Consider the following 12,561-nt stretch of genomic DNA (forward strand, 5'->3'; position numbering starts at 1 on the left):
ATTGGTTTTCTGTGTGCAAGAGACAGGGAGATTACAATTTATTAAGAGAAATAATACAATATTTTGGTAAAGAGTAAATAAAGCCAGGTTCATGTTGATAGTTACAAAACGGCACTAACCTGGTCACCCCACTCGTTGATAACGGGCATGTTGATGTCATCCACAAACACAGTCATCTTCTTGCCTGCCGGCGGCCCGTAGGTGGAGCCCATCCTCTTGTCAATGTAGCTCTCTATGGTCCTCTGGAACATACTGGGCAGGGTGGCCGAGGAGAAGTTTAAGCTCTTGCTCAGCTGAGTTTCAGGATCAAACTTACTGGTATAGCCCTGCAATGGAATGACTAGGATTGAGATCCTATAAAGAGGTATTATGGTCATAGATAGTCATAAAACTCACATCTACATTCACAAATCTATATCTCAGACCTTGATCATGACAGTCTTAGCAGTCCCCTGTTCCCCGATGAGCAACACGGCTTTGCCTTGTTTCATGATGGTCTGCATCAGGAAGTCTGTCCTCACGTTGTCCACGTTGGGCACCAGGATAGATGAGTAGTCCGGGACAGAGTCTGTGGGATACTTGTACTCTGGCACCTGGAGGTGACATCATCATGCAGAGAGAATGTAAGGATTAGTGGAGTGATTGATTGATCAATTAACAGCAACAGCACAAGCCATACCTTCTTGGACCAGTGCTCCCACTGGCCACGTTCATTGACCATGAACTCAAAGATGGTCTGGTCTCCTTGGGTCTGGGGCAGGTCCAGAGTGGCAGGGTGTGCCTCTAAGAAGGCCTCCATCTTGGATCTGTCCTCCAGCTCCAGCAGAGCCCCCACTGACCACATGACAGCAAACACAAAGAGCCTTGATACATCCCCCTGAGACTGCTTTTCCTCCACTGCAGGAAGTAGACCCTGGAAAAAGGTTCCACATTGAGCTTTGCCTTTTAAATAAGTTTGATATGTTCAACACTTCAGCCATTGGGGTGGACATGTCTATTGAATTCAATGTTATTGTCATAATAGAATGTGAGAGGTATTATGACTAGTTCAGTTTGATTCAAATTACATATATTTCTAAGAATAAATAGGTAAAATATTTGAATTTCAAGTGTGTCTTTTACAGGATTTTAGAGTGGCTATTATGCTTACCTGCAGAAGGTCAATGGTCTGCTTGATGTACATACACTCCAGGATGGGCATTTTGGGAGACACAGCAGTGAAGACAAAGTTGATCAGATCCTGTACAGGGAATTCCGGAAGACCACAGAGGATTATTCTCATGGGAACACATGTCAGCAAAGTGTGTGTATGCCTCCATACTGCATGTGTTTGTGTCTCTTTTTGGGTTTGACCCTACATTAGGGAAAGAGAATGGAAGTAGTAGGGGTGTCCTCGGATGGGTCCACAGTGTCTCCTGACCCCTCCTGTCTCAGCCTCCAGTATTTATGCTGCAGTAGTTTATGTGTCGGGGGGCTAGGGTCAGTTTGTTATATATGGAGTACTTCTCCTGTCCTATTCGGTGTCCTGTGTGAATCTAAGTGTGCGTTCTCTAATTCTCTCCTTCTCTCTTTCTTTCTCTCTCTCGGAGGACCTGAGCCCTAGGACCATGCCCCAGGATTACCTGACATGTTGACTCCTTGCTGTCCCCAGTCCACCTGGCCGTGCTGCTGCTCCAGTTTCAACTGTTCTGCCTTATTATTATACGACCATGCTGGTCATTTATGAACATTTGAACATCTTGGCCATGTTCTGTTATAATCTCCACCCGGCACAGCCAGAAGAGGACTGGCCACCCCACATATGCTCTCTCTAATTCTCTCTTTTTTTCTCTCTCTCGGAGGACCAGAGCCCTAGGACCATGCCCCAGGACTACCTGACATGATGACTCCTTGCTGTCCCCAGTCCATCTGACCGTGCTGCTGCTCCAGTTTCAACTGTTCTGCCTTATTATTATACGACCATGCTGGTCATTTATGAACATTTGAACATCCTGGCCATGTTCTGTTATAATCTCCACCCGGCACAGCCAGAAGAGGACTGGCCACCCCACATAGCCTGGTTCCTTTCTAGGTTTCTTCTTTCTAGGGAGTTTTTCCTAGCCACCGTGCTTCTACACCTGCATTGCTTGCTGTTTGGGGTTTTAGGCTGGGTTTCTGTACAGCACTTTGAGATATCAGCTGATGTACGAAGGGCTATATAAATACATTTGATTTGATTTGAAGTACAGTATGATATTCAGACAGACCTGGAAAACACTATGGAAGCAGCCCAGGAGAACCTCTGCCTGCTGTGGTGACACACTCTGGAGCCAGGCCTGAAGGATAGGCTTCCAGTCCAGCACAGAGGAGCTCATGAACACCATGCCGTTGCGGGACACTGTGGCCGGGGAGGCGTTGTCGATGTTGTGGGGCTCAAACACCACCTTACAGTTAGGCGCCATAGGGATGCGGTCGCCATTAGCCAGGGTCAGGGTCTTGTTGTCGTCCAGGACTGAGTTGAGGTTTTCAATCCAGATGGCGTCCACAGGGCCGTCCAGCACGATCCAGATGTGCTCCCCCTTGGGAAGAGAAACAGTTAAATAGAATAGAAATGAGAACTAGTACGACAACCATCTGGCTTAGATAGTGATAACTCATAACTAATTGTGAAGGGCCTAATTGGAGGAGCCTAATAGGAGGGATATGTAACCTGAATAGCTGTTATTGGCAGAGGAGGGCGATCCAATTTGTTTTTGGACTGCACTGCCCCTTTAACTTCCCAGTACACCTAACTACAGTGAGCGCCAAAGGTATTCGGACAGTGACACTTCTGTGTGTCTAACTTTCTCACTCATCATAATCATGGTAGCATCCACATTTATGTAGAAGTGTTTAGAAACATATTCTTATTTACAATAAAAGTGCCTCCAAAATGAGACAATACATTATGTCCCATTCATTTCTATTGGCACAAAATAATCTGAAACACAACCAAAACAAAAAACAGTAAATGCATCCAACAATTTTGTAGAGTCACAAGCTTGATGTAGTCATTGCGTGCTATAAATATGGGATCAAATACTTCATTTTTGACTACTTTGATACACAGAAGTGAATTTGTCCCAATACTTTTGGTCCCCTAAAATAGGGGGACTATGTACAAAACGTTCTGAAAGCTGACAGTGTGCACTTTAACCTCGTAGTCCTCACTGTATCATTTCAAATCCAAAGTGCTGGAGTACAGAGCCAAAACGACAAACAATGTGTCACTGTCCCAATACATTTGGAGCACACTGTAACTAGAACAGCATACTGAAGGCACTACCCTTCCATCCCAACTCTATTGACCTTGCTGACCTTCTTGGCTTTAAGCGTTTTCCTCCACAGGGTTGAGAAGACCCCATCAGTCCAGTCGTTGGTGGCTACATCCAGGGTACCAAACATCTGGGAGGCAGTAATGGCCTTGGGGTTCATCCTCATCTCTCGGTGAGGGGTGCCACAATCCAACATGGCCCTCATCAGTATGTGGATGCAGGTGGTTTTTCCAGCTCCGCTGGGGCCTAGTGTCATCATACCTACAGGCAAGAGAATGAGATCAACATAGAATGAAAGGAAGAGAAGGGGCTGTGGTCTGCAGAGTAATATCAGTGTGTAGAGCAAACGGTTCACACTAGTTTGCACTATCTGTTACAACTGCTTATGTGTTATGACATGCATTAGTCTAATGCATGCTTTACAATAGAGGGCTGTGGTAAAGCAGGGATAGCCAGCTCCAAGACCATAAAATGGCAGGTTTTCCTCCTAATCAGAGATGGATTTAGACCTGGGACACCAGGTGAGTGCAATTAACTAACTGGTAGAAGAAAAAACCCAGAATGGTTTCGGCCCTCCAGGACAGGAGTTGCCAAAACCCTGTAGTGAAGAATCACTGATCATGGCGAACACCAAACCATCTCCATTACAGCTTTAAAACAGAAGGTTCGAGTGCACGTTGACTGACCGCGGCGAACACCAAACCATCTCCACTACAGCTTTAAAACAGAAGGTTCGAGTGCACGTTGACTGACCGCGGCGAACACCAAACCATCTCCACTACAGCTTTAAAACAGAAGGTTCGAGTGCACGTTGACTGACCGCGGCAAACACCAAACCATCTCCACTACAGCTTTAAAACAGAAGGTTCGAGTGCACGTTGACTGACCGCGGCGAACACCAAACCATCTCCACTACAGCTTTAAAACAGAAGGTTCGAGTGCACATTGACTGACCGCGGCGAACACCAAACCATCTCCACTACAGCTTTAAAACAGAAGGTTCGAGTGCACGTTGACTGACCGCGGCGAACACCAAACCATCTCCACTACAGCTTTAAAACAGAAGTTTTGAGTGCACATTGACTGACCGTGGCGAACCCGCTGGGTCTCGTAGAGCTGCACCAGTTTGAGGACCCAGGGCTGGTGAGGTATGAGGCCAGCCTGCTGGGTCTGGGCGTGGATGGCAGCCTCCAGGTCTGGGTAGCCTGCTTTGTCCAGAATGATCCCAGGGAACAGGTCGTTGATCAGACTCATGAACAGAGGCTCGTCCTCATCCACCTGGTCAGAGACCCAGGGATTTTGTTAATTTTTTTTAACAATAAAAATGTTAAATAATTTATGTAAATTCATAAAATCATTGAGGATGACACAAATTCAGATACTTCTAGTTTCAGTGTGAAGGATAGAGGTGAAGTACCACTTGGATTGTAGGGTAGAAGAAAACTTGACTGTACCAGTTTGGAGAGGTTCATGTCGCGCAGCACCCGCATCACTACCGTTTTCTCTGGCTCAGTGGGGTTGGACCTCTTCACTGAACCCAGTGTCCTCAACACTGACAAGATGTTCCTTAGCCCAAAGTCATAGTGGACCTTGAAGAGCATGTGAGAGGAGACGATTATAATCAATCTGGCTGGTGACCAAAGTTCTTGATGAGGATTGATTACAAGTGTGTACCGTCTATGGTGCTACTGTGACCTTTTGACCTTAATTAAATTTTTATTTCACCTTTATTTAACCAGGTAGGCTAGTTGAGAACAAGTTCTCATTTACAACTGCGACCTGGCCAAGATAAAGTAAAACAGTGCGACACAAACAACACAATTTTACACATGGAATAAACAAACATACAGTCAATAATACAATAGAAAAAGTCTATATACAGTGTGTGCAAATGAGGTAGGATAAGGGAGGTAAGGCAATAAATAGGCCATAGTGGCAAAATAATTACAATATAGCAATTAAACACTGGAGTAATAGATGTGCAGAAGATGAATGTGCAAGTAGAGATACTGGGGTGCAAAGGAGAACAAATAAATAAATAACAATATGGGGATGAGATAGTTGGATGGGCTATTTACAGAAGGGCTATGTACAGGTGCAGTGATCTGTGAGCTGTTCTGACCGCTAGTGCTTAAAGTTAATGAGGGAGATATGAGTCTCCAGCTTCAGTGATTTTTGTAGTTCGTTCCAGTCATTGGCAGCAGAGAACTGGAAGGAAAGGCGGCCAAAGTAGGAATTGGCTTTTGGGGTGACCAGTAAAATATACCTGCTGGAGTGCGTCATACGGGTGGGTGCTGCTATGGTGACCAGTGAGCTGAGATAAGGCGGGGCTTTACCTAGCAAAGGTGACCTGGAGCCAGTGGGTTTAGCGACGAATATGAAGCGAGGGCCAGCCAACGAGAGCATACAGGTCGCAGTGGTGAGTAGTATATGGGGCTTTGGTGACAAAACGGATGGCACTGTGATAGACTGCGTCCAATTTGCTGAGCAGAGTGTTGGAGGCTATTTTGTAAATGACATCGCTCCAATTTTGGATTGGAGATGCTTAATGTGAGTCTGGAAGGAGAGTTTACAGTCTAACCACACACCTAGGTATTTGTAGTTGTCCACATATTCTAAGTCAGAACCGTCCAGAGTAGTGATGCTGGATGGGCGGGCAGATGCGAGCAGCGATCGGTTGAAGAGCATGCATTTAGTTTTACTAGCATTTAAGAGCAGTTGGAGGCCACGGAAGGAGAGTTGTATGGCTTTGAAGCTCGTCTGGAGGTTAGTTAATAACACAGTGTCCAAAGAAGGGCCAGAAGTATACAGAATGGTGTCGTCTGCGTAGAGGTGGATCAGAGAATCACCAGCAGCAAGAGCGCCATCATTGATGTATACAGAGAAGAGAGTCGGCTGAGAATTGAACCCTGTGGCACGCCCATAGAGACTGCCAGAGGTCCGGACAACATGCCCTCCGATTTGACACACTGAAATCTGTCTGAGAAGTAGTTGGTGAACCAGGCGAGGCAGTCATTTGAGAAACCAACCACCTTGATGTTACCTGCTTGGAGAGCTGCTCTTCACACAGCTTGTACAGGGTGTAGAACTTGCGGCTGAGGACTTGGTTGTCACGGAAACCAGCACTGGCTAGCTTCACCCTCATGATGATGGCTCTGTCTGGAACCATCATGGCCACTGTACGGAACTGGATCTTCAGGTTCTCCGGAAGCTCCTGGCGGCCAGCATATCCAGGGTTCTGCCGTTTGAGAAGACCAGTAGAACAGAGATAATAGGAGACATAACATTGACAATTGACTCAAGAAGGGATTAAGTAAACCAAGGGGCCTCCCGAGTGGTGCAGCAGTCTAAGGCACTGTCTAAGGCAGTGCGAGAGGCATGAACGGAAGTCCCATAAGGCGCCTCACAATTGGCTCAGCGTTGCCCGGGTTAGGGGAGGGTTTAGCAGGGGGGGCCTTTACTTGGCTCATCGCGCTCTAGCAACTCCTTGTGGCGGGCCGGGGGCCTGCAGGCTGACCTCGGTCGTCAGGTGAACAGTGTTTTCTCCTACACATTGGTGCGGCTGGCTTCTGGGTTAAGCGGGCGGGTATTAATAAGTGGGGTTTGGCGGGTCATGTTTCGGATGATGCATGACTCGACCTTCACCTCCCAAGCACGTTGGGAAGTTGCAGCGATGAGACAAGATCGAAATTGGGGTGATTTATTTATTTTTACAAATAAAAAAATGTGCAAACCACACTAAATAATGTCTAGTAAATCTTCCTTTCACAGTTGGTATTTGAACCTTACATGCAATGTAGCACAATGTTAGTGAAAATGTGAAATGTGATATTCTCTCACCATGGTTAGGAAGATGCCAAACTCTCTGTCCATTTCCACCAAGTCGCCATCCGTGAAGATAAACTGTGTCTTCTTGTTCTTTTTGCACTGCAACACTATATAGATCTGCTGGGCTGCTACTGACAGGACAGGGAGTTCGATGCGGTTGAACTCATCAAAGCAGCCCCATGCACCTGACTGAGCCAAACCTGCAGATAATGTTTGCTCTCTGTTTATACCCTTTATGTACTCTGCATAATTCCATATGCTATGGTGGTTATTTTTAAGGAAATGCTTAATTTAAAAGGGACCGTATTGTACATATGTCTTTGTGACACATTTAGTAAAACCCTCATAACCTCTTTATGTGTGTCAGAGCAACATTCATAGCAATGTTTTATGAGTATTGACAGATCATATTTAGCTTTGATTAATTGTCAAGTCAGAGACCTTTCCATGTTATCTCCCCATGGACAAGCTTTAGTACCTTTATAGATTCGTCCTAGCCCTCTATAGTCCATCTGGTCAGAGCAGTTGAAGACGACAACGTACTTCCCCAGGCAACGGCCCATGTCTTTGGTGGTCTCGGTCTTACCTGTACCAGCCGGCCCTGCCGGGGCTCCGCCCATACTCATACCCAGGGCCTGGGACAGGGTGATGTAACACCTAGTGGAGTCCTAATATGTCAGTCATCATTGTGCTGGTGATCAAATCAAACTTCATTAGTCACATGCACAGAATACTACAAGTGTAGACTTTACTGTGAACTGCTTACTTATAAGTCCTTAACCCAACAGTGCATTTCAAGAAGAGTTACGAAAATATTTACCAAGTAGACTAAAATAAAAAGTAATAATAAAAAGTAACACAATAAGAATAGCGAGGCTATATATAGGGGGCACCGGTACCGAGTCAGTGTGTGGGGGTACAGGTTAGTTGAGGTCATTTATGTAGGTGGGGGTGAAGTGATTATGCATAGATAATAAACAGCGAGTTTCAGCAATGTACAAAAGGGAGGGAGGGGTCAATGTAAATTTTCCGGTGGCGATTTTATTAATTGTTCAGCAGTCTAATGGCTTGGGGGTAGAAGCTGTTGAGGAGCTTTTTGGTCTTAGACTTGGCGCTCCGGTACCGCTTGCCGTGTGGTAGCAGAGAAAACAGTCTGTAACTTGGGTGACTGGAGTCTCTGACAATTTTATGAGCTTTCCACTGACACTGCCTATTGTATAGGTCCTGGATGGCAGGAAGCTTGGCCCCAGTGATGTAGTGGGCCGTACGCACTACCCTCTGTAGCGCCTTACGGTCAGATGCCGAGCAGTTGCCATACCAGGCAGTGATGTAACAGGTCAGGATGCTCTCGATGGTGCAGCATCATTAAGTTTGCTGACGACACAACAGTGGTAGGCACGATCACTGACAACGATAAGATGGCCTATAGGGAGAAGGTCAGAGAACAGGCAGTGTGGTGCCAGGACAACAACCTCTCCCTCAATGTGAGCAAGACAAAGGAGCTGATCGTGGACTACAGGAAAAGGCGGGCCGAACAGGCTTCCTTGGGCACAGGGACTATGGTGGTCAGCTTGAAACATGTAGGTATTACAGACTCGGTGAGGGAGAGGTTGAAAATGTCAGTGAAGACACTTGACAGTTGGTCTGCGCATGCTTTGAGTACACATCCTGGTTATCCGTCTGGCCCAGCGGCTTTGTGAATGTTGACCAAAGGTTTTGATTACATCGGCTACCGAGAGCGTTATCACACAGTCATCCGGAACAGCTAGTGCTCTCATGGATACTTCAGTGTTGCTTGCCTCGAAGCGAGCATAAAAGGCATTTAGCTAATCTGGTAGGCTCGAGTCACTGGGCAGCTCGTGTCTGGTTTTCACTTTGTAATCCACAATAGTTTTCAAGCCCTGCCACATCCGATGAGAGTCAGAGCCGGTGTAGTAGGATTCAATCTTAATCCCATATTGACGCTTTGCTTGTTTGATGATTTGTCTGAGGGCATAGCGGGATTTCTTATAAGCGTCCATATTAGTCTCCCACTCCTTGAAAGTGGCTGCTCTTGCCTTTAGCTCAATGCGGATGTTGCCTGTAATTCATGGCTTCTGGTTGGGATATGTACGTACAGTCGCTGTGGGGACAACGTCGTCGATGCACTTATTGATGAACCCGAAGACTGAAGTGGTGTCCTCCTCAATGCCATAGGATGAATCCAGGAACATTTTCCAGTCTGTGCTAGACTGAAGTCATGTAGTGGAGCATCCGCGTCATCTGACCACTTCCTTATTGAGCGAGTCACTGGTACTTCCTGCTTTAGTTTTTACTTGTAAGCAGGAATGGGGAGGATAGAATTATGGTCAGATTTGCCAAATGGAGGGTGAGGGAGAGCTTTGTATGCATCTCTGTGTGTGTCATAAAGATGGTCTAGGATTTTTATTCTCTGGTTGCACATGTGACATGCTGGTAAAAATTTGGTAAAATGTGCTTAAAAGTTTGCTTAATTGTTGCAACAAACTCATTCTTGCAATTGGATAAGATGTTTTCAGCCAGCCGTATTGTCTGCGCCGGTATGCATGATAGTAGATATCACAGAGCTGGTTTCCCAGAGATTTATCCTGAATCATCACTGAATATGCTTTTTTGACCAGCATCAGGCCTAATCTGTGCTTGGGAAATCTGCCCATAATATGTCCCAGTAAGACAATAACACTATAATACAAGCAGGAGTTTCAGAGTAGATAGAATACCATTAGTGTAATTATTAAAGACCTGTCAGTGAGAGGGGTGATGACCAGTCTGTCGGTACAGCCCAGATACTCATTGCAGTAGCTAAACTCCACGTCAGTGATCTGGATTATACATCTGTCCTTGTCCTCGATGAAGTAGAAGCGGGATTGCTTCTGCCACTCAAAGTCTAATGTCGATCGGATGTTCATTCGCACCTGAGTGATATTGGGATGTGGATTTAGTCATGGATTACGTTTATATAGTACAACCTGATGGAGACCCATGCAAAGCTTTATCAGATACCTTATGAATTGCCCAATGAATATGCTAGAGGTTATTCATGAAAAATGTGCCCTCTTTCTTACTGAAAAATAGGTTATATAAATGTTGCATTGAAAAAAAAAAGATGGCATTCCAATATCTTACTATTGCTGTACTTTTGCTAAAAATACTATAAGGCTTCTAAGAAAGTTAATACATCAACTTGTATGTGGTTGGGGAAAAGTCTTTGAAACAATGCAAAGGGTATGCTCACCAGGTCGTCGAATATGTCTTTCTGATGCACATGGATGGTTATCAGAGTCTCATACTTGGTGCGTTCATTCCTGGTCAAGTCTCGAGTGGTCATATCAATCAGCTCATTCAGGATATCCCCAAACTTTTGATTGGTAGTTTGCATGACCTGTGCAATCAAGTCAAGAAGTAAGAAGAAAACACAAAATAATTTATTCAACAATGTATCCACAAAATCAAATTTGAGAAATAAAGCTACTTCTTGTCTAGAGGTGAAGATTCCGGCTCCCGAGTGGTGCAGAGGTCTAAGGCACTGCATCTCAGTGCTAGAGGCGTCACTACAGACCCTGGTTTGATTCCAGGCTGTATTACAACCGGCCGTGATTGGGAGACCCATAGGGCGGTGCACAATTGGCCCAGCATCGTTCGGGTTAAGGTTCGGCCAGGGTAGGCCGTCATTGTAAATAAGAATGAGTTCTTAACTGACTTTCCTAGTTAAATAAAGGTTAAAAAAAATACAATTCCCTTTCAGGTACAGTATAACCACATTCTGCAATATATACTTTACCCAGTATAATAGCACCAATGGAATGGTCCCAAAAGTGGAAGCTCCAAGCAAAATCAAGCACACCTCAAATACTTGCAAGTATCTTACATGTACAGTATTTGAATGCCCAGACTGTTACCTTTTTGTCTCCCTTGCTGAACCCCAGTGCTTCCTCTGCATCCCTGGTCCAGATCATCTGGATGCCCAGCAGACCCACCTGGGCTGGGAACACAGACTGGAACTCCACCAGCTTTAGTCCTGCGTCACTGATGGACATGTGAGCCTGCCGGATAATGCCATGGATGGTCTTCCTCACTCTGTCCAGCAAGAGCCCCAGCCAGGCTTCTACATTTCCCTATCGGACACCATCAGAGGACAATGTTCAGTAATGGATCTGCGCCTCATGATTAGTCTACCACTGAACATATAAAGTAGATGGATGATCAGGAATCAAAGCAGAATGGCTTTTTATTATGGGAATAAGAAACTTCCATTTTGTATTGAAACGTATCAGAACACAAATGCCAAATGTGAGTCATGCATTGAGGAGCATTGCCTTCAACTCAGCAGTGTGTACAGTAGGTTAAGTGTACCTGAGCCAAAACAGGTTCGGACAAGTCTACTGTCTCTCCTTCCTGGGACTGGAAGCTTAGGATCTGGTCATAGTTCTTATCATGGAAAACCACACAGTTCACATTGTCGAAAAGACTCAGCAGATGAGCCTGTACCCAAAGGAGATGACAAGTTACAGTTTGAGAGAGTGATATTGTTATTTGTGTTATTTGTGATAACGTCAAATGATAGAACTAGAACCTCACTACATTTCATTGATTTTGATTGATTTCATTTTATGTAGTCAAAAAACATAATGTAGACTGCACAGTTACACATTGAGAAAATAGTTAAAACACCAAGCAATTAATACATGTGGACACCCCTTCAAATGAGTGGTTCCGGCTATAGCAGCCACACCCGTTGCTGACAGGTGTATAAAATCGAGCACACAGCCATGCAATCTCCATAGACAAATATTGGCAGGAGAATGGCCTTACTGAAGAAGGAAAGGGGGATACCTAGACAGTTATACAACTGAATGAATTCAACTGAAATGTGTCTTCCGCATTTAACCCAATCCCTCAAACAGAGAGGTGCGGGGGGGCTGCCTTACTCAACATCCACGTCATCAGCGCCTGTTGAACAGTGGGTTAACTGCTTTGCTAAGGGGCAGAACGAAATATTTTTACCATGTCAGCTCAGGGATTCGATCCAGCTACTTTTCGGTTATTGGCCCAACGCTCCTAACGGCCAGGCTACCTGCTGCCCCTCAGTGACATTCAACGTGGCACCGTCAAAGGATGCCACCTTTTCAATAAGTCAGTTAGTTACATTTCTGCCCTGCTAGATCTGCCCCGATCTACTGTAAGTGATGTTATTGTGAAGAGAAAATGTCTAGGAGCAACAACAGCTCAGCCGCAAAGTGGTATGGGACCACTGAGTGCTGAAGCGTGTACAAATCATCTGTCCTCTGTTGCAACACTCATTACCGAGTTCCAAACTGCCTCCAGAAGCAACGTCAACACAATAACTGTTTGTCGAAAGCTTCATGAAATGGGTTTCCATGTCCGAGCATCTTATAACCTGAAAACTTGCCATACTAAGCAA

At 45.3% G+C, this 12,561-nt stretch overlaps 1 protein-coding gene across 1 annotated transcript in view; it reads right to left on the reverse strand.

The window, feature by feature from the left end:
- The window catches only part of dnah5l (dynein, axonemal, heavy chain 5 like), a 114,294-nt gene that overhangs the window by 28,454 nt on the left and 73,279 nt on the right, over nucleotides 1-12,561 (reverse strand). Inside the window, exons 38-52 of the mRNA XM_020494398.2 lie at nucleotides 11,493-11,621; nucleotides 11,039-11,254; nucleotides 10,375-10,521; nucleotides 9,882-10,054; nucleotides 7,600-7,778; nucleotides 7,134-7,321; nucleotides 6,337-6,531; nucleotides 4,748-4,882; nucleotides 4,382-4,571; nucleotides 3,337-3,554; nucleotides 2,247-2,558; nucleotides 1,151-1,240; nucleotides 680-913; nucleotides 426-593; nucleotides 120-326 (exon numbers count right to left, since the gene is read on the reverse strand). Coding sequence (XP_020349987.1) covers nucleotides 120-326; nucleotides 426-593; nucleotides 680-913; nucleotides 1,151-1,240; nucleotides 2,247-2,558; nucleotides 3,337-3,554; nucleotides 4,382-4,571; nucleotides 4,748-4,882; nucleotides 6,337-6,531; nucleotides 7,134-7,321; nucleotides 7,600-7,778; nucleotides 9,882-10,054; nucleotides 10,375-10,521; nucleotides 11,039-11,254; nucleotides 11,493-11,621 — 2,781 coding nt within the window. The remainder of the gene's footprint in view (nucleotides 1-119; nucleotides 327-425; nucleotides 594-679; nucleotides 914-1,150; nucleotides 1,241-2,246; nucleotides 2,559-3,336; nucleotides 3,555-4,381; nucleotides 4,572-4,747; nucleotides 4,883-6,336; nucleotides 6,532-7,133; nucleotides 7,322-7,599; nucleotides 7,779-9,881; nucleotides 10,055-10,374; nucleotides 10,522-11,038; nucleotides 11,255-11,492; nucleotides 11,622-12,561) is intronic.

This window comes from Oncorhynchus kisutch, linkage group LG11 (genome assembly GCF_002021735.2).
Source record: "Oncorhynchus kisutch isolate 150728-3 linkage group LG11, Okis_V2, whole genome shotgun sequence".
In the NCBI taxonomy this organism is placed as follows: domain Eukaryota; kingdom Metazoa; phylum Chordata; class Actinopteri; order Salmoniformes; family Salmonidae; genus Oncorhynchus; species Oncorhynchus kisutch.